Source organism: Dendropsophus ebraccatus, chromosome 7 (assembly GCF_027789765.1).
Source record: "Dendropsophus ebraccatus isolate aDenEbr1 chromosome 7, aDenEbr1.pat, whole genome shotgun sequence".
NCBI lineage: Eukaryota > Metazoa > Chordata > Amphibia > Anura > Hylidae > Dendropsophus > Dendropsophus ebraccatus.
Window position 1 is genome coordinate 105117118 of NC_091460.1, and position 20245 is coordinate 105137362.

The 20245-nt window shown below is 43.5% G+C and overlaps 2 protein-coding genes across 3 annotated transcripts; one reads left to right on the top strand and one right to left on the bottom strand.

The window, feature by feature from the left end:
• Positions 1-3740: 3740 nt before the first annotated feature.
• LOC138796943 (transcription factor Sox-3-like) lies at positions 3741-4637 on the top strand. Its single transcript, XM_069976689.1, has one exon. It carries the CDS (start codon positions 3741-3743, stop codon positions 4635-4637), a length of 897 nt encoding a protein of 298 aa, XP_069832790.1.
• A 3308-nt stretch (positions 4638-7945) lies between these two features.
• On the bottom strand, positions 7946-18872 carry LOC138797645 (flavin reductase (NADPH)-like). Of its 2 annotated transcripts, none has more exons than XM_069978065.1 (5): positions 18767-18872; positions 15204-15351; positions 14072-14273; positions 11249-11416; positions 7946-8384 (listed from the first exon to the last, which is right to left on the bottom strand). In XM_069978065.1, the coding sequence occupies exons 2-5, from the start codon at positions 15336-15338 to the stop codon at positions 8224-8226; spliced, it is 666 nt and encodes a 221-aa protein (XP_069834166.1). In that variant the 5' UTR covers positions 15339-15351; positions 18767-18872; the 3' UTR covers positions 7946-8223. The 2 variants fall into 2 exon arrangements, with proteins under 2 accessions (XP_069834166.1, XP_069834165.1); XM_069978064.1 differs by lacking the exon at positions 18767-18872 and adding an exon at positions 17835-17968.
• Positions 18873-20245: the final 1373 nt, after the last annotated feature.

Genomic DNA, 20245 nt, shown 5'->3' on the forward strand with positions numbered 1-20245 from the left:
CTGTATCCAGGTATGACCCCTATAGCCAGATATGCCCCACATAGCCAGAGTTGCCCCCTTTGGCCAGGTAAGGCCCCTGCAGCCAGTTCCCCCTTGTAGCTAGGTATTTTCCCCTGTAGCCAGAGTTGCATTGTAGCCATGTATGTCCACTGTAGCCAAAGTTACATTTTGTATCCATGTATTACCCCTGTATCCAGAGAACCTGTGAAGTAAGATATGTCACATATAAAACAGGAGGAGTGTTGCAGGGGACTTTGGCAGCTGCTAGGAAAGGCTGTAAGAGGGTGTTCCAGAGTCCAGCAAGTGTGGGGCAGTGGGTAATGACGCTGCTGAGAAGAGGTGAATATCCAGGTCGGCCTCAGAAGCTTCGGGACGTTGCAGAATGCTACACTACCATTCAACAATGTTCCATTGTCAAAACTACAAAAGGTTTTTTATATTTTTTAAGACACAACACATACCCCCTCAACCTGCCCTTTATGGTACGTGTACTGCAGGTTGAGAGCCACAGCTCTAGGGAAGATAACTGCCCATACACCTAAATGACAAGTTCTACACCTGTCAGGATGCCAATCGGCTGTTCAGGCAAACTACCAGCGATAACAGGTCAGTATGTGTGTGTAAGTAATCAAATGATTGTTTATCCGTTAAACTTTTCTGTGCATTGTCGCAGTGTAAATGTTGCCTATATGCTCACACAGCCACAAGATGTGCCCGTGTGAGCCATTTCTGCTTGGCTTTCTCATTTGTGGACAGTGTGGGACAATCCGCCCATTGATTTTAAGAAGTAGTGAAGTTTTCTTCTTCCCTAGACTTGTATAGGTGGGGAAAAATGCCAGAAAGAATATATCTGTAAGCATGTTGGCATTTTTTTCTGATGTTTTTTTCCCCAATAGAATTTTTTGAGTCACGTAATGAAAGAATAGTGCAGTAAAAACAGCTGGCAGTTTTATGGACCAAAGAAACAGCATGTGAAATTTGACCTATTCCTATCAAAAAGGTAAATGAAAACCTGCTACATAAGCTGTGTGTATAAAACGTCCCTCTTCAGGCTAGGTCCACACCAGCAGCTTCATTCAGAGCCTCCATCGCAGTCTGGCGATTTAAAAAAAAAAAAAAAGAAGTTGAGCCGGCAGGGACGGGGTAACATAATAAACAACCCCTACTTACCTCTCCCTGTGCTCCCAAAGTGCCAGGTGACAGGCTTCAGGACTCCTGCTGGGAAGACGTTTTCCATCCAAATTCTGGGGGAAAATGCCTGACCCGCCCCAGTCACTGACTGGCTGAGCAGGCAGTCCATCAACTGGGTTGTGGTCGACTGTACAGAAACCTCAGTGAACCTCGAAATCTGTTCCCTAGCACATCGTCCATATTTACGGAACTTGTGAATGCCCCCTTACGGAGCTAAATTATTAACTGCCGCACCAATGCACAAGAATGGATCCTGAATTTAATGGGGTCTGTCAGGTTTTCTGTCCATCATCTTAACAGAGTTTAAGGGGCAAAAAAACTCTGCATGCGGAACATGGGTGTGGAAGGCCTGTAACGGAGTCCCCCCACCTCAGGCTATAATGAAGTAGCCACGCGGCACGGAACGTGTGAATGCTGCCTGAGGGTATGTACAGACTGAGGAATGTGCGCGGAAATGTTCCAGCTGATTTTGTCGCTGGTTTTGTCACGGCCGCACACATCTCCGCCCATGCCATAGATACCATTCTATGTACGGGCAGATTCCGCTGTCCATCCAAAGAATGTACCGGTTCATTCTGAAATCCGCCCAACAATAGAATGGAGTCTATGACACGTGTGGAGATGTATGCAGCGGGTGATGCGTGTGGATTCCTCAGTGTGAAGATACCCTAAGGGCTCATGCACACTGAGCAATAGACGAGGAATTTCTGCTTGAAATTCCTCTTCTATTCTGCTCCTGCAGAATAGGAGCTGAATTCGAGTGGAATTCAAGCGGAATGCAATCAGAATTCAAGCCCCATTGACTTCTATTGGATTCCTCTAGCAAATTCTGCCAAAAGAAGTGAGGGTGCGTGCACATTACGGAATGCGCGCGTAAAGGCCACTGCAAATTCCGTTGCTGGCCACTGCTCGCGGGCGCGCGCATCTCTGCTTGTGCCATAGACTCCATTCTAGGCAAAGACGGATTCCGCCATCCATTAAAAGAATTTTATGGCACGGACGGAGATGGGTGCTGCCCCGAGCAGGGGCCAGCGACGGAATCCGCAGCCTTTACACGAGTATTCCGTAGTGTGCACGCACCCTTACATGTTACTTCTTTGGGGTATATGCACACTGAGCAATTCTCGAGGAATTGAAGCAGAAAGTTTTCAGGCAGAATTTAAGCCCCCCATGCACAATCCCACCGTGCTCAGTGTCCTGCTTTGAGTGAATGACAGGGCGCGTGCTCCTCCGCTGCTGCCGCTCTCCGCTGAAAGAAATGACATGTCAGTTCTTTAGGCGGAGAGCGGCAGCAGCGGAGGAGTGCGAGCCCTCTCATTCACTCAAAGCAGGACACTGAGCATGGCGGGATTCTGTCCACCACGGAATTCCACAGTTCTTGCTCAGTGTGAACGGGGCCTAAGGGTCAGATATCTGGCAGATTTTTGCAGCCAAAGCCAGGAATGGATTTGAAATAAAAAAAATATATAAGTCTTTCCTTTATGACCTGTTCTATGTTTAAGAATCTGTAATCTCAATGAGGAGAAATAATTATTAGGCTATGTTCAGACACAGTAGCGTGGTAACAGCATCTCACTCAGGCGGAAATATGGAAAAAAGAAACTTTATTCCAGCATGGCAAACAGAGCGACGTTTCAACCTTATAGGTCTTTCTCAAGCATAAGGTTGACCTATAAGGTTGAAACGTCGCTCTGTTTGCCATGCTGGAATAAAGTTTCTTTTTTCCATATTTCCGCCTGAGTGAGATGCTGTTACCACGCTACTGGACTTGAATTATTTTGTCCCTACAGGACACAGGGACAGGTAACTTTTGCATCTCCTTATATAGTTTTTGTGCTTGATAGTACACTTAGACCGGAGGGTCTGTGTGGGGAAGTGCTATAGTGTACATTTTTTACATGTTCAGACACAGTGACAATGACAGGTATTTGTACCGGACGGCTGACATTTACTAACAAATAACAGCCGTTATTCGTGCTATAAAATAACCACCTGTATTTTTTTGTAAATTGGCGTCATTTTGACAGTGTGTGAACATAGCCTTAAGCTGTTTAGAGCAGAGTTCCTCAACTCCAGTCCTCCAGTACCACCAACAGGTCATGTTTTAAGGATTTCCTTATAATTTCACAGGTGATATAATTATATCACCTGTATATCACCAAGTATATAATTATACTATATTGTATAGGAAATCCTCAAAACATGACCTGTTGGTGGGCCTGAAATTGGGGAGCACAACATTAAAATAGAAAAATCAAATACACATATGATCTAAAACTAACAGGTTCACACCTTAAAAACTGGAAGAAATAGAAACAAAATAAAAGTGTGTAAATAAGTCCATATAGCACTATAGCTTATATAAATCTGGTTTGGAAAAGGTTAACCTAAAATTTGGGCTGGTGGGCTGAACCATGAAGTTTGGCTCTCATTGGCTGACTTCAAGGGACAAGCATGCAGACAATTATAAATTGCACCAAAGGGGGTTGTCAGGTAGCTGAAGCTGTTGGAGAGGTTGGGTTCCAGTTTATTTACCACATTGGTCTTGAATGTTTACCATGCTGGATACCAACATGAAAGGCCCTCGAAGGGAATGCAAACCTCAGATTGTAGAAGCGGTTTCAACGTTTAAAGACCATGCTGCTACTCCAGACCGAGACCGAGTTAAGAGGCCTATGAATGCTTTTATGGTTTGGTCTAGAGCAGAGCGGAAGAAGATGATGACAGAACATCCTAAAATGCATAACTCTGAAATCAGCAAAAGGTTGGGAGCGAATTGGAAGCTTCTTAGTGACAAAGAACGGAAACCCTTCATAGATGAGGCCAAAAGACTAAGAGCCGAGCACATGTTGGAGTATCCGGACTATAAGTATAAACCAAAGAGGAAGCAAAGGGGCCAGAAAAAGGACCGATATTCATTGCCTGGGGATCTTATGGCTTTAGATGGAACCCCATTATCTGGCACTATTGGGGTAGCACAAAGGACAGATCCTTATGGCCATCTGAACAGCTGGCCAAATGGCCCTTATGCCCTGATGCAGGAGCAGCTTGGTTATGTTCAGCACCAAGGGTTAAACAGTCCTCCGGTCCAACCAGCGCACAGGTATGACTTCAATGGCTATCATTATAACCATGTGACGCCTACTGCTCAAGCCTTTATGAACGCATCCTCTACATATAATGTAACGCCACAATACAACCCACAAGGCTCAGCTGCCATGAGCATGGTGTCTGGGGTCAAGACTGAATCTGTTTCTCCGCCTCCTGCAATAACCCCACAGATTCAAAGAGTCTGCTCAAGAGATATGATTGGCATGTACATGCCTCCATGTGGCGATGAAGGTGACCATTCTACTGTCCATAACGGCAGGCTACACGCTAGCCATCCCCATTTCCAAAGTGTGACAAATGGGGTAAATGGGAATGTATCTTTAACTCACCTTTAAGATGCTCAGACACCCCCTGTGTGCTTGACAAGTTCATTGTAATGCTCTCAATTGCTGGATGAACAAAGGGGCTGATTTTATTCTGGACAAAGTTTGCACAAAGCTACTTAAAGCATAATTACTGACTTTTAGGACTCTGGGTTTTAAATGCTGTCCCTCATCCAGTCTGCTACAAAAATGCCATGTGTACTAGTATTTTTAACATGTTTGAGTTGTCACTTGTATTTGATACTTACTAACCTTTTTATTAGAAAATGGGTATATTTTTACTAGTTTGGTTATGGTCTTTACTTCTGTATATATTTCGGACTTTAACCTCTACACCAATAAAATTTTGAAAAACTTTTTAATACTTGTTTCAAATGTGATTATTTAAAGTCTAAGGGCACAAACACACACACCGTATACGCAAAGTATTTTCTGCTGTGATACGCAGCAGATTAGGTTTAAATAACTGAACACAGCATCAAATCTGCTGCGTATACTGTGTGTGTGTGTGTGTGTGTGTGTGTGTGTTAGTAGCCTAAGGGTACAAACCCACACACCGTATACGCAGCTTATTTACTGCTGCGATACGCAGCAGATTAGATCTAAATAACTGAACACAGCATCAAATCTGCTGCAGATCTGCAGTGTTTACGGTGTGTGGGTTTGTACCCTAAGGGTGCATTCACACCTACAGGATCTGCAGCAGATTTGATGCTGTGTTCAGTTATTTAAATGAAATCTGCTGCAGAAAATCAGCTGCAGATCCTGTAGGTGTGAACGCACCATAAGGGTACAAACACACACAGCAGATACGCAGCAGATTTGATACTGTGTTCAGTTATTTAGATCTAATCTGCTGTTTATCGCAGCAGTAAATATGCAGCGTATAAGCCGTGTGTGTTTGTAGCCTAATACTGCATCTATTGGCTGTGGTTTTATGTAATCAGTAAGGCTGGGTTCACACATGGCTTTTTTTTTTTTTTAAACTGTTACTGCCAAAATCCTAAGTGGATTTGAATGGGATGGAAAATATAAAGGGAGAGCTTGTACTTCTCTGGATCCACTTCTGTTTTTTTTTCACAAGCTGCAATGTCAGTTTTCTAAAACTGCCATGTGTGAAATCTGCAGAAATCCAATGACTGGAAACCGCATCAAAGCAATGTAATATTGCTGCGGCACAACTCTAATGTTGCCCAAGAATGTATTTTAGACATCAGCAAAACTAGTCCGTGCTGTTTACCAAGGAGCTTACCACTTGGCATTTCACTCCTGGTGGCTGGAGAAGAGTGATTCAGCCCTAGCTTCATCCATCTTCTCCAGCCACTGGGAGCCAAATGCTGAGCATTTGTCACTTTGCAAAATGGCACACAAAGGTTCTCGTGACGTCAGAGCTTAGCTGCTTTCCAGTGCCATCATTCTATGACGTTTGCTGCAGTGGGAATCTCTTGGTGCAAGTTGTGGCACAGAATGGTGGTGTTGGAACGCAGCCATGCTGTGACGTCATGCTGCTGGGGGTAGCATGACTCTGTAAGTAGTCCTTAAGTTACTCAATTTTAGCTGGGGTGCTGTCTGTGGTTACCCCCCCCAAACACAAAATAAAAGTGCACTTAGCACAAGACATGCTAATGGGTAAACTGAGCCTTTTTCTCTGCAGTTCATGTTCTGGCAGGTTTTTGAAGCCAAAGCCAGCAATGAATCTGGAAAAAGGTTGGGGGAACTGAGATTTATCAATTGGGTGTAAAACAGAGTTCTTAGTTGCCCCTAGCAACCAATCAGAGTCCACCTTAATTTTTCAAAGAATCTGAGGAATGAAAGGTGGAGTGGCTGGTTGCTAGGGGCAACTGAGCCAGTTTCACTTTACACCAGTTTGATAAATCTCCCCCTCAGTCTTTCCTTTATGACTTGTTCCCTGTTAGTCTGTTCCTGGCTTTGGCTTCAAAAATCTGTCAGATAAATCGGTCTGTGTAAACGAACCCTTATGGTGCATTTACACAGATTTATCTGACCAATTTTGGAAGCCAAAGCCAGGAATGGATTTGAAAAGAGAAGTCTGTCATTCCTTTATGGCCTGTTCTGTTTAGTCTGTTCATGGTTTTGGCTTCAAAAATCTGTCAGATAAATCTGTATGTGTAAACGAACCATTACTATCAGCACTTTGCAGCCTGAGATGAGCTGACTTTAGGGTGTGTTTACACAGATTTATCTGACAGATTTTGGAAGCCAAAGCCAGGAATGGATATGAAAAGAGGTTAGATCCCAGTCTTTCCTTTATGACCTGATCCCTGTTTTATAGTCTGTTCCTGGTTTTGGCTTTAAAGATCTGTCAGATAAATCTGTCTGTTTAAACGCACCATTGTGCTTTAGTAAAGCAATCTGGCATCTGACTGCATTAAGTAGTGTCCTTCTAATGTTAGGCCAGATTCACACATCTGTTATATTCAGTCTGTAAGCTGGTTGTATATCATAGACCAAACTTTATGGGATTCCCTGGCCCAGCCAGGCCAGCTTGGTAGCCTACAGCTGTAGCTGTTCAGGGTGAATTATAATGCAGAGAGTACTTTTGGGGTGCCTTCACACATACTGGATGGTGTTTTTATTGGCATTTTTCAGAGATCTTAAGGCAGTGTGAAGCCAGCCTCATGCTTGTACTGTATTTAGCGATTTGTTGGCTCGGCAGTCGGCTTATCAGTCTGCTGCCTTTAAACTCTGTATTGTTTGACTCTGGGTGCCTGGAAAAGCTGGATCCAGCTTTTTCAGGCAGCCCGAGGTATACTTTGGTTTAAAAGCAGGACCACTAAGCTTAATGGGCTAAAGATGGTCAACCAGTGATACATTCAGCCCTTTTTCTGAATTTGTACATTTATTGGGCAGGAATGAAGTAGCTCCCAGCCCTTATCAGACCCATAGAATAAACATGCATTCAGAAAATGTGCTATGTCTCAACTGACTACATGTACTAATTAAACTTGAGGGGCGGCTGTCTTTATGCTACAGTATACATCGACTTCCTATTTTGACAGGTTGCCAACATGTACACAAACATGCCAAATGTAGAGGGCAAACATGATATATACTTTCCTTAAAGGGGTAGTGCGGTGTAAAGCATTTATTCATTCTCTATAGAGCCGCTGGAGAAAGCTGACCCACAGCTGTATTCAAAACGAAGGAGACAAATGCCAATATGCAGATCACTGAGGGTACAGAGGTCAGACCCCCCACGATCTCGAACTTGTCCCCTATTCTGTTGACAAGTTAGTTTTAATTGGAAAACCCTGTTAAGTTAAAAACACAAAACTAGTAATAAGCGTATGCCATGCATGTCAAATTCCTGTTAAAGTTTATTTCTGTACTAGAAAAAATATGAAATACTTCAATTTGTAATTGGGCACATAAGAACAGATACATGTCATTTACATTTTACAGAGAAAGATGTGATCATTTCCATAGAAACAGAAAGGCAAATGTCAAATTTATTTCAAGTGTGTAATCTCATGTGCCAGTAGTGTTCCCCTCAGTCACCTGTAGTAACCAAGTGGCCAAAATTGCAAAGGAAAGTAATTTGCTGTAAGTAAATCCAATAACCACTCCAAATCCCTCCTTATCCTTTACAGCACATGGCGACTAGCTTCCTTGTCCATCTGTCATCAGTGAGTGTAGAGAGCATAAAGCGTGAAACATCTGCTCGTGATACTGTGTTGGTTATTGGGTAACCTTTTTCATCAGGAACAAAATATCCATCATGGGTCAATATTTCTTTTTCTGTAATAGATAAAGATAGTATTTAGTCTGTAGGTACTAACGCTAAGGTGGATTTTACATCTGTTCCTGTCTTTTTTTTAATTTTTTTTTAATCAACTGGTGTAAGAAAGTTATATATATTTGTAACTAATTTCTATTTAAAAATCTCAAGTCTCATAGTACTTATTAGCTGCTGTATGTTCAGCAGGAAGTGGTATATTCCTTCCAGTATGACACACTGCTCTCTGCTGCCACCTCTGTCCATGGCAGGACCTGTCCAGGAACATTAGCAAATCCCCATAAAAAAACCTTTCCTACTCTGCACAGTTCCTGTCACAGACAGAGGTGGCAGCAGAGAGCACTGCATCAGACTGGAAAGAATACAAAACTTCCTGAAGGACATACAGCAGCTGGAAAGTACTGGAAGACTTGAGATTTTTAAATAGAAGAAATTTACAAATCTAAATAACTTTCTGGCACAAGTTGATTTAACAAAATTTTTTTGTCTCTGAAGTACCCCTTTAATAGTTGTTATTCCCAGAGAAATTACATTTGTGGAGCATCTTTACTTACAAGTCTATGTAACGTTCCTCTGTTATTCCTTTTAGAAATGTATGATTAAATTGACTACTGGGTGTTACCATTTAACTTTCTTTTCTTTTTTTTTTATTAGCTACCAAAATAATTTTTTCAGAGGCTGAATATACACCATGTGAACTGCACTTTTAGAAACTTTCAATATGTCAGACATGTTAGAAGTTCTGTTTAGGCCATGTCTGGGTGCTCAACTCTCACCAATCAATGAAACAAGGGGCAGAAGTGCGTGACCTGGGGTTGCTAGGTGGTAACAGCAGTGGGCTAGGTGGTGTTTTGAATGGACTCATGTCATGGTAGCCAGGAGTGGTGATGCCCACCCCTAGGGACACTGGCACTGGGCTTTTTAAGGGTAGCACTGGGTATGTGTGGGTGAAGGTAAAGGTGCGGCGGATAATAATTAGCACAGAGTCCAGCACTTAAAGAGACTCTGTCAGCTGGTTTATAGTGTTCTAGCTATGGGTAGCATAAACTAGTGACAGAGAAGCTGAACAGAATGATGTATCACTTAGGGTATGTGCACACTTTGGGAAATAGACGAAAGATCCATCGGGGAATCCTCCGCTCGTGCTTAATCCTTTAAGGACAGAGCCAATTTCGATTTTTGCGTTTTAGTTTTTTCCTCCTTGTGCTTAAAAGGCCATAGCACTTGCATTTTTCCACCTAGAAACCCACATGAGCCCTTATTTTTTGCGTCACTAATTGTACTTTGCAATGACAGGCTGAATTTTTGCATAAAGTACACTGCGAAACCAGAAAAAAATTCAAAGTGTGGTGAAATTGAAAAAAAAAAAGCATTTTGTTTATTTGGGGGAAATGTGTTTTTACGCCATTCGCCCTGGGGTAAAACTGACTTGTTATATATGTTCCTCAAGTCGTTACGATTAAAACGATATGTAACATGTATAACTTATATTGTATCTGATGGTCTGTAAAAAATTTAAACCATTGTCAACAAATATACGTCACTTAAAATCGCTCCATTCCCAGGGTTATAGTGCTTTTATCCTTTGGTCTATGGGGCTGTGTGAGGTGTCATTTTTTGCGCCATGATGTGATCTTTCTATCGGTACCTTGATTGCGCATATACGACTTTTTGATCGCTTTTTTTATTACAATTTTTCTGGATTTGATGCGTCCAAAAATGCGCAATTTTGCACTTTGGGATTTTTTTGCGCTGACGCCGTTTACCGTACGAGATCAGGAATGTGATTAATTAATAGTTTGGGCGATTACGCATGCGGCGATAGCAAACATGTTTGTTTATTTATTTATTTATTTACTTTTATTTATAACCTGGGGAAAGGGGGGTGATTCAGACTTTTATTAGGGGAGGGGGCTTTTTACTATTAACAACACTTTTTTTTTTACTTTAACACTCATACTAGAAGCCACCCTGGGGGACTTCTAGTATAAGTGCTTTGATCTCTCATAGAGATCTCTGCAGCATAGATATGCTGCAGAGATCCATGAGATCGGCACTTGTTTGCTTTCGGCTGCTGCAGCCGGAAGTAAACGAGTGCCGAGCCGGGGACGGCGCCATCTTGGAGCGGTCCCCGGCCGGCTTCAGAAACGGAGATCGCTCCTCCGGGATAACATCCCGGAGGAGCGATCTCCTCCACTAGACACCAGAGAACAGCTGAATCCGGTAATCGGATGCAGCTGTCATGTTTGACAGCTGCATCTGATTACTGTATTAGCGGGCACGGCGATCGGACCGTGCCCGCTAATACCTACGGTCCCGGGCTACACGCGGCACCCGGGACCGCCGCGGTTCAGAGCGGGGTCGCCGCGCGGCCCCGCTCTGAACTCCCTTACCGGCATCAGGGCGTAAATTTACGCCCGATGTCGTTAAGGGGTTAAACACATTCGTTCTTTGGACGGACGACGGAATCCGCCCATGCATAGAGTAGAGTCTACGACACGGGCGGAAACGCATGCGCCCGCCGCAGTCCGTGAGCGGGCGCGAGTGGCGGATTCCTATTTTCTGAGGTGTGCCTATACCCTTACACTGTTTTGTGCAGCTGATTCAGAGAACAGGGGAGAGTGATACACCAAGTGGTGATAAGGACTTTGTAGCGCCCCTGTACTGGGACATTACAAAAGCGCTAAGCAAAACATTGTCTCTCTTCCCTAGCTGAGGATGGGCTCATAGACAGTGCTAATATGAGAGCTTTTGCCCCATTGTTTTAACAATCAATGGAAATATCAGTACCTGGAGAAACGTTTTTAAAACTTTTGTGATAAATTTTATATATTCATACACAGCTGTGAAGAATGTGAATGCCTACCTGTCACTGGTGTATTCTGGAGCCCTGGTGGTCTTACAACAGTCCAGTTAAGATCAGAACATTCTTTTTCTAGATAGTTTTCCATCTCCCGCATGTTTATGAGGACACTTTTAATTAGCGGTACAAGTAGATTCCTCACGAAGAACGAGGCATTCTGTGCTGAGCTCGCTGTAAGAGAAAGTAGAAAAAAGATCTTATTTAGCTAAAACAGGAAGAAATGAAACACTGCTTTTATTTTCCACATTTCTACATACTTTTAAGCCAGCCAGCTATATGATACAGTGTATAGTGTATATTAGGTTGGTCCACAGGCAAGGCCTCATGCACATGGCAGAATCATGTACCAGATACTGAATGGAATCATAGCACATATAATGCTCCATGCAGCATTGCATTCTGTAGGGAAGAAAAGGTTCATGATAAGGCATCTGACTGTGCCATGGACCAGGTAGCATTTGACATCTGGGAAGCAATGGCGTTTTAGACATCAATACATATAAATGGTTGTCTACAGTCAAATTATGGAATACCCTAACCCAAGCAGTTGTGTACCATAATGGCATAAACAGCAATGAGATTAATTGATGATTAATTGATTTAAGACTAGGATCTGGAAGAAAACATTGTATACCCTTAAAGAAATGTGAGGTACTAGTGGGACCCAATTGAAGAATTTAGGGCTTGTATATAAAGTCCTAATGCGGCCATGTGGATGAGGCCTAAACCTGCAACAATGGCCTAGAGTTATCAGTTATCAGTCCATAGCGACCAATCACGACTCACCTTTCATTTTATCAGAGCTTGTTAACATATAAAAGCTGAACTGTGATTGGTCGCTAGGGGCAGAACCAGATAGTCTGGCTTTAGGCAGGTTGATATATCTGGACCGTCTGTCATTGAGACAACATAAAGATCAAGATATTCCAAAGGCTGAAATTACACTAGCAGAGCTAAGCACAGATGTAGATGCAAAATACTATTAGGCTATGTTCACACAACGTAAGAGACCGGCCGTTCGGTGACCCCAGCCGAGTCACGGAATGGCTGGTACTAAAGTACCGTCTGGATGATCTTTCCGGCCAAAGGGTTCTGATGCGGGCGGGGTTCAGAACACTCCACAGCACACAATGAAGCAAGCGGCCGGAGCCGCTCCCTTCATTGTGTGAACTGACAAGTCAGTTATTTGCGGCGCAGTACGAGATCCTGGCCGGAGCGTATACGGTGTGTTTACGCTCCGGCCGGGATCCCACAAAAGATAAGGCTATGTCCACACCTCACAAAGTACGGCCGTTGTTGCCGATGGCAACAACGGTCGTACTTTTACGTAGTGTGAACATAGCCTTATACTTCATTATGCTTCATTTTGGAACCACTCTTGGCGCAATCTGTGGCACTGCCACAATCTGCAATGTGTTATTGCCGCCAAATATTGATATAAATAGCTGGTTCTTTATACAAAAATTTAGAGGGTTATCTAGCCAAATTTGTGGCCTTTACACAGAATAAGCCATTTTAGATTGTTAGGGATTGTTCACCTGTTTTTTAGCAGGGGTATTCTGCTCCAACATAACTTTTCAAATATAGCCGTCCATAGTGAGAAAAGAAACAGCCATTTCTTACCTTTACATCCTCTTCTGATGTCCTTTATGGCGTGTTTGGCTCCCAGCCTAAACAATTCCACCTCTACTTCTGAGATGGACTTGTCTGGGGGTGACAGCCCACTCAGCCAATCACTGGCTGAGATGGGACAGCACCACGGCTTCTGATTGGCTGAGCAGGCTGTCACCCTCCAACACGTCCGTCTCAGAGGTGGAGGTGGGATTGCGCTGCCAGAATCTGAACCTGCTGTAGGACAACATTGGGGGAGCATGGAATGGTGAGAATAGGCTGCCTGTTATTTTCTCACTGTGGGGGGGCTATAATTAAAAGTTATGTTTGAGCAGAATACCCCTTTAATGGGCGATGGTGCTCGTGCGAGCATTGCAGCCTCTTCAGCATATTTACCACAGCTAGTACAATGGTACCTTGGTTTAAGAGTAACTTGGTTTAAGAGCGTTTTGGTTTAAGAGCTCAGAGTTTTTCAAAATTGTGACTTGGTTTAAGAGCATTGCTCCCTGTACTGGGTGGAAGTGGAGGAGGGGGCATGGTCTGCATAGCGGGGTCTACAGCACTGTACTCTGACCCAGGAAGTCTCCCTTACCTTCCAAATCATAGCAGATCCACTTCAGGCTGGGGCTCACATCAGGGGACAGGACTGTGGAGGTAATCTCTTAATAGCTGTAACATGTATGCATGTATGTGCCCACATATGTCCTGCTCATTCCTTCATGCTCCCTGCAGTCTCTGTCCGCCCTTGTGTTTTCCATCCTCTCTATTACTGTACAGTAACTTATAATATCACATATTCTGCTGTTTCTGAATGTCTGTTTCATCTGTTTTACATGTTATTCAGAATAATAAATCATTATATTTGGGGTGTGGAACCAATTGTCTGCATATCAATGATTTCTTATGGGAAAATTTGCTTTGGTTTAAGAGTGGATTTGGATTACAAGCATGGTCCCGGAACGAATTATGATCGTAATCCAAGGCACCACTGTACATCACTTTATTATTAGCAGTAGTGCCCCTTTCATAATAGAAAGCGTTCTTTGTTGAAAAATTTTACTTTGATGCTGAATATTTTTCCATGAATTTTTTTCTATTTTCTAGTAAGCAGAAATTTTCACAAACAAAAAAAACACCATAATCAGTCTTGTAAATAATTTCCTTGTCCACCAACCACAAGAAGAAAATCGGAACGTCTATACTGCAAATACCTACTATCTGTGTACCAGGAGGTCATTGTCACTATCCTGTTCACTCCAGTCTGTCGCATGGCACCCACAGTGGCAGTCATGGAGTCTGTGTAGCCACTTATCGATGAGAACATTTTATACGGGAATCCCAGACAAGATACAACCGCGTCCTGTCCTTTAAAATGTTCAGCTAATGAGTCTTGTGAAAATATATTGGCTTCTACTACCTAAAAAAAACACATACATTTTCATAGACTGATACCGCAACATAAAGCTTATCATTATGGGAACATGGTCACGTCACAAATTTGCACAAGAGGTCAAATACACGTATATAATCTTCAAAAGGAGTTTGGGTGTTACTTTGGCCTAAGAGTTGCTGAAAGCGACTCTGTACCCACAATCTGACCCCCCCAAACCACTTGTACCTTCGGATAGCTGCTTAAATCCAGGATCTGTCCTGGGGTCCCTTTAGCAGGTGATGCGGTCATTGTCATAAAAAACGACTTTTAAACTTGCAGCCCCGTGCCCTATGGCCGTGGCTTACATTTTGTATGCATTAGGCTGGCACAACCTCTCTGTCCCTCCTCCCTACCCTCCTCATCATTAGGAATGCTCCAGGCAGATTGCCTCCTATTCTTCAGCTGTGTGAATACTGAACATGGGCTGGATCGTTAAGCAGCTGTGCAATGTTCACACTGGAGACAATCCTGAAACATTTCTAATGATGAGGAGGGCGGGGAGGAGGGACGGAGAGATTGTGCCAGCCTAATGCATACACAATGTAAGCCACGGCCATAGGGCACAGGGCTGCCAGTTTAAAAGTTGTTTTTGAGGACAATAACTGCATCACCTGCCAAACAGACCCCAGGACAGATCTTGGATTAAAAGCAGCTATCTGAAGGTACAATCGGTTTGGGGGGGACAGATTGTGGGTACAGAGTCGCTTTAAGCTATACTTTGTATCAGTGAATTTATACTGTATAGGCTCATAATATTTAGTAGGACCCTGCACCACCGCCACATACAATTATACCAATTATACATACTTTAGAGATGATTTGACAATTCTGTTGCATTTTGATTTTTAGGAGAAAGTTTGTGCCAGTAATAATAGGTCTCTACCAACGTATTTGTGATAAGATTATATACAGTACCTTAAGATTCTCATGCTGGATGGTCATTTTGCTTTTGTTTCTCACAAGAGCAGTTACTTCATGTCCATTCTGCAGGGCTTGGGTTACCAGGGCTGCACCTGTCTGGCCAGTTGCTCCAAGGACTGACAGCTTCATTTTGGATTCCTGTCTATGATGACAATATTTATATTTGTTATTGATGATGAGCTTGCTAATGACAACCCTTGGCAGGGGCAGCATGTTGTATATTTACATGTGACAACTTCTGCAATGGCAGATGGGCAGTTTATTGCTACCAATCTTCAATATCCCCACAAATAAATACAACAAATACAAAAATGAATAAATATACTGTATATAATTGTATTTACTATAGTTGCATTTTTTATTATTGGAGATATTGCAGAGGAACTTTTCTTGGGAGGTGTTTTATAGCCTTTAAAACATTTAGGCACAATAGACAGACACACACTGTAAAGAGCCTATGTAAAATTATGGGTCCATTTACATGTCAGTATTCTGCAAACTGGACCTCGGAGTTCCCGGCATCATCATTCATTATGATGTCAGGAGCTCCAAAACTGTTTCAATATGTGCACTACTGTTCTAACAGTACAGTCAGTACAGTAGCTTGAATATTTAAACAGTTTCAGAGCTCCTGACATCATAGTGAATAACAATGATGACCCTTGTCATGGACACCGGAGGCCTCAGGCCTCTGGTGTACTGGCTGCTTATGCAGGCCGATAGGGAGAGAGGGGAGGGGTGTCCTGGCTGCTTACTGAGGCTTAAAGGGAGGGAGGGGAGGGCTGGCAGTGTGCACTGCCACAATCTCTGCCCCTCCTCCCTGTTCTCTGCCACTGGCAGCTGATACCAATGATGTACTGTAATAAAATGGTGTATAGATCCTGATACCAGAGATGGAATAGAATGGTGTATAGAGCTGATACCAGTGATGTAATAGAATGGTGTATACATCCTGATACCAGTGATGTAATAGAATGGTCTATAGATCCTGATACCAGTGATGTAATAGAATGGTGTATAGAGCTGACGCCAGTGATGTAATAGAATGGTGTAAACATCCTGATACCAGTGAGGTAATAGAATGGTCTATAGATCCTGACACCAGTGATATAATAGAATGGTCTAAACAGCTGACACCAATTATGGAATAGAATGGTGTAAAGAGCTGATAAATTTATGCGGTACATGTTCCTGCTTGAATTAGACACTTAATTCTGCATTTACTATACTTTTTTCCTTTGACCATTTTTTCTTTCTCCATTAAAAACAGATTGTTTTGTGCAAAATTGGTTGGTTGGTTCAGAGGTTTCACTGTACCTGTGTTCTGTAAGGACCAGCTGGTATGGATGTAGTGTCCCAGTACAGGTGTTACACTAAATCTTTATTCCACCTGTCAAATGGTAACTCTGGGAAGATGGGAGCCTTTTTGTACCATCACCACTTGTCTCATTTTCCCTCTAGTCTTTGCATAGCTGAAGGAATGGAAAGGCTTAACTTGTCTGTTCATTGCTGATCACTGGTTCAGGTACCTCACACTCTTTCACCCTATCACACACTCAAACCACTTTTTTTCAGCACTTTTCCCACCAATGGGAGGTTAGTCCTGTCACCCCCCATGAAGGTTCCTCAGTTCCTGGCGGGAGGGTCTTCTAAAGTGGATAGTGGAGGGAGAGACAGATAAACGACTAGAGCTCCTGCTGAAGCCTATATCCAGCCCTGGCCTAGGGGTCAGGACCCTTGTACGAGACTTTATGGTACGAATTATACTTCTTACAAGTCTTATCTCGTCTGGTTAGTTCCAAAAGTGGTGAAGCTATGGTTAAAGGGACAACAGGACCACCCTGTCTACGCTTGCGAAGGGGTTGCTACTAGGGATGGTCCGAACCCGCCGAGGTTCGGGTTCGGATGAACCCGAACACTCGGCATCGGATTCCCGCTGTCTGCCCGCTCCGTGCAGCGGGCGGATCCAGCGGGAAGACCGCCTGGAAAAATGGCATACAGCCTATGGCTATGGCTGTATCCCATTTTTCCAGGCTTTCCTCCCGCTGGATCCACCCGCTGCACGGAGCGGGCAGACAGCGGTAATCATTACTGAGGGTTCGGGTTCGTACGAACCCGATCCGAACTCGGTTCGGACCATCCCTAGTTGCTACTTTTCTTTCTTCAGAAATACTGCACATGTTTGCAGGAGGTACTAAAGGAGCACTGCACAAGTCTACAGGAGGTACTACAGAAGCACTGCAAAGTTTGGCATGAGGTACTACAACTGTAAGTCTATTGCCATCACTACAGTAGAGCCCCCACAGGTGAGAGCCTTTGAGTCTAGACAGGGCCCCACTACCCTGAGCCAGCTGAAACCCACTAGTGTCCTTACACGCACACATTTGTGCTACCCTTACAAAGCCCATTGCTAGTATATCCGGGTGTGGGTATCATCAACCCTGGCTACCGTGACAAATGTCAAAGTAAAACAGAAGCTCGCCCACTGCTGTTACCATCTAGCAACCCCGGGTCCTAATCGTTAAAGGGGTTGTGCCACGAAGCACAGAAGGTAAAATGAGATGTGTACCACATACATATATGCAAAAGAGAACAAAAGTGCTGTTTTTAGTAAAAATAACTTACATCCCTGTGCCATTTTTCTTCTCTGTGCATCTGATTACTTCCTGGTTTCCTCTCTGAACTGGACCCTGCAGTTGCCATGCAACAGTGCAGACACTTTCCCACAATCCCCCTTGCTGCATGTGAAGTGAAAACTAACTGCCAGTACTGATCAGGCAGATCATGTGACTGAGATTAAACTAAGCATGAGGCCGTAACCAAGGGCAACAAGTTATGAAACTAAGCAGCACATGGGGGGATTAGTGAGTCTATATCTCTCATACAATATATTTTAAGAAATGTAACATCACTACAAACCAGGTCATACCCTACAATACACCCACTATTATCAACAGGTGCTTACATCTTGACTTATATTGAGGACATGTAGGGTCAGTCTGGCCTGACCAAGGGGACGCCCGTACCAGGCGGTCCAAATGACCTATAGGCAGGGACTCAATAGGGCTTAGTACAAACCACCTATATAGTCCTATTATCCTTACAAGTCAGGGCTATAGAACTATATGTATGTCCATTCACCATTCACCTACACTTACAGTATGTAAGTATGGAAGAAAGAAGCCATGTTTTTATGAGCCTGGATAACCACTTTAAATATGCATATTATTATGTGGCATACATATATACAGATTTAGAGTGTCCACAAGATGGCGCTGTAAGCCAACAAGCACAATGCAGGCGTGTCTGGTTTTGGTTTATCGAACTGTACATTATATTCTTGTTTTGTTTCTCAGCTATGTAACATTAAGACATCAACACTCCGTATAAACCGCCCCAGGGTATGATCACTGAGTATGTGATCAATGTAAGTATTTCCTAATCCTCATACAATAGCATGGATAATGGCACATCTGGATTACTAGTTTAACCTTTTTTTCCCCTGTAAACTTTCCAAGCAAATATAAAGCTATTACATGTGAGAGCTGGACACTTACCACAGCAGGCTAGCCAACACCTTCTGAATGGACCGAGGTTTTCAGGGTGTTTGTATATTGTCTTAGTGATGTAATCCTTAAAGGGGAGGGACACTTACACAATCATGTTCAAAGTGTCACGTTACATGTTGTATATCAAGGGTTTGTGCACGGTTAGGAGACACTCCCACTGCCCTGCCTTTAGCGTTTGGTTTTCATGGGTGTTGTGTATTCTGCAGAGGATTAGAATTTTAAACCATCAGCTGATAGTATAATGTTAAATTTCATAATTTATTAATTTTATAGTATTAGCAAGATGATATGCTTGGTCAATGGCTTTTTATTAAAGGGGGTTTCCAGGGTTAGAAAACATGCTTCATCCAGACATAGCACCACTCCAGTCCCCGGTTTTGGTGTGGGTCTTGCAGCTTAGTAGTGTAGCTTTATTGCAATACCACATACAACCTGGGGAAAGGGGTGGTGCTGTTTTTGCAAGAAAGTAGTTATTCTTTTTCTAATCCTGGATAACCACTTTAAAGAGGTTATCCAACACTACAAAAATAACCTGACTCTTGTCTCCAGTTCAGGTTTTCAATTAAATGTGTATTCACCCCATAATCATTTTTGCATTAATAAATAGCCCACCCATAACTTTCCATCTTGGTAAAATCAACTTATTATGGCTTTTGTACCATTTTCCTGCTTTTTAAGTGCAATCACCCCTTCTGGACCCTTGGAATCATCTAAACTGAGTCCTCTCCGACTCTGCCTCCTGTTCCTGGCCCTCACTCTCTATGTCGGGGATCACATGTCCTCCGTCTCTTCAATGGGCTGGGTTAGCGCTTCTAACCCTGCCTACTGAAGAGAGGAAGGTCATGTGATCCACTGTGTCGGGGCTGTTATTACTATGTCTGGGCAGGCTGCACTCTGGAGCAGCGGCAGAATGTCACCCTGCAGAACCGACCTGCTTGTCGATCAGTGTTGAAATCACCTGTGCCCGTCCCAGGCCCGCAGCAGTTTGGAGAGATTTCTGGTGCCGGACACGCACAAAGGTCTTGCTGCAGCTCCGCCTCCTCAAAGCCCATGAGCAGAGCCCTGGAACTGGAATGGTGCTCAACATAGTAGCTGGTGCGGCTTTCAGCAGTGACCAGGCAAGCTCCTTCTCCTGCAGGTGCTCCGGTCTCACAGGGGGACAAAGTTTATATCTCTCCTGCAGCAGGTCATTGAGGCTGTGAGCAATGGTGCCCGCTTCTCCAGCTGGATCACTCACTGCCTCCTTGGCCTGCTGCAGGATAGATAGGAACTATGGGAACATCGCCCTCTGATGCAGCTAGTGACCTCCTCCCATAATCACTGTGTGACCCCCTCCCAATGATCACCGTGTTTGTTCTGTTTGCTTTTGCACAGTGAATACAATCCTATATTCCTGCGTTTACTGTGCAATGTAGTAATGACCAGTAGTGGTCAGAAAAAAAGCAAAGAGAGCGGGTACAAACGGAC

Bases quoted from the DNA above. Each gene is read 5' to 3' on its own strand.
- LOC138796943 (XM_069976689.1), top strand. From the start codon at position 3,741: ATGTTTACCATGCTGGATACCAACATGAAAGGCCCTCGAAGGGAATGC.
- LOC138797645 (XM_069978064.1), bottom strand. From the start codon at position 17,953: ATGCAGCAAGGGGGATTGTGGGAAAGTGTCTGCACTGTTGCATGGCAA. The intron at 15,352-17,834 runs GTAAGTTATTTT...TTGTCATCATAG, and splicing joins AAGAAAAATGGCACAGGGAT to ACAGGAATCCAAAATGAAGC. The intron at 14,274-15,203 runs GTACTGTATATA...TGTTTTTTTTAG, and splicing joins TCCAGCATGAGAATCTTAAG to GTAGTAGAAGCCAATATATT.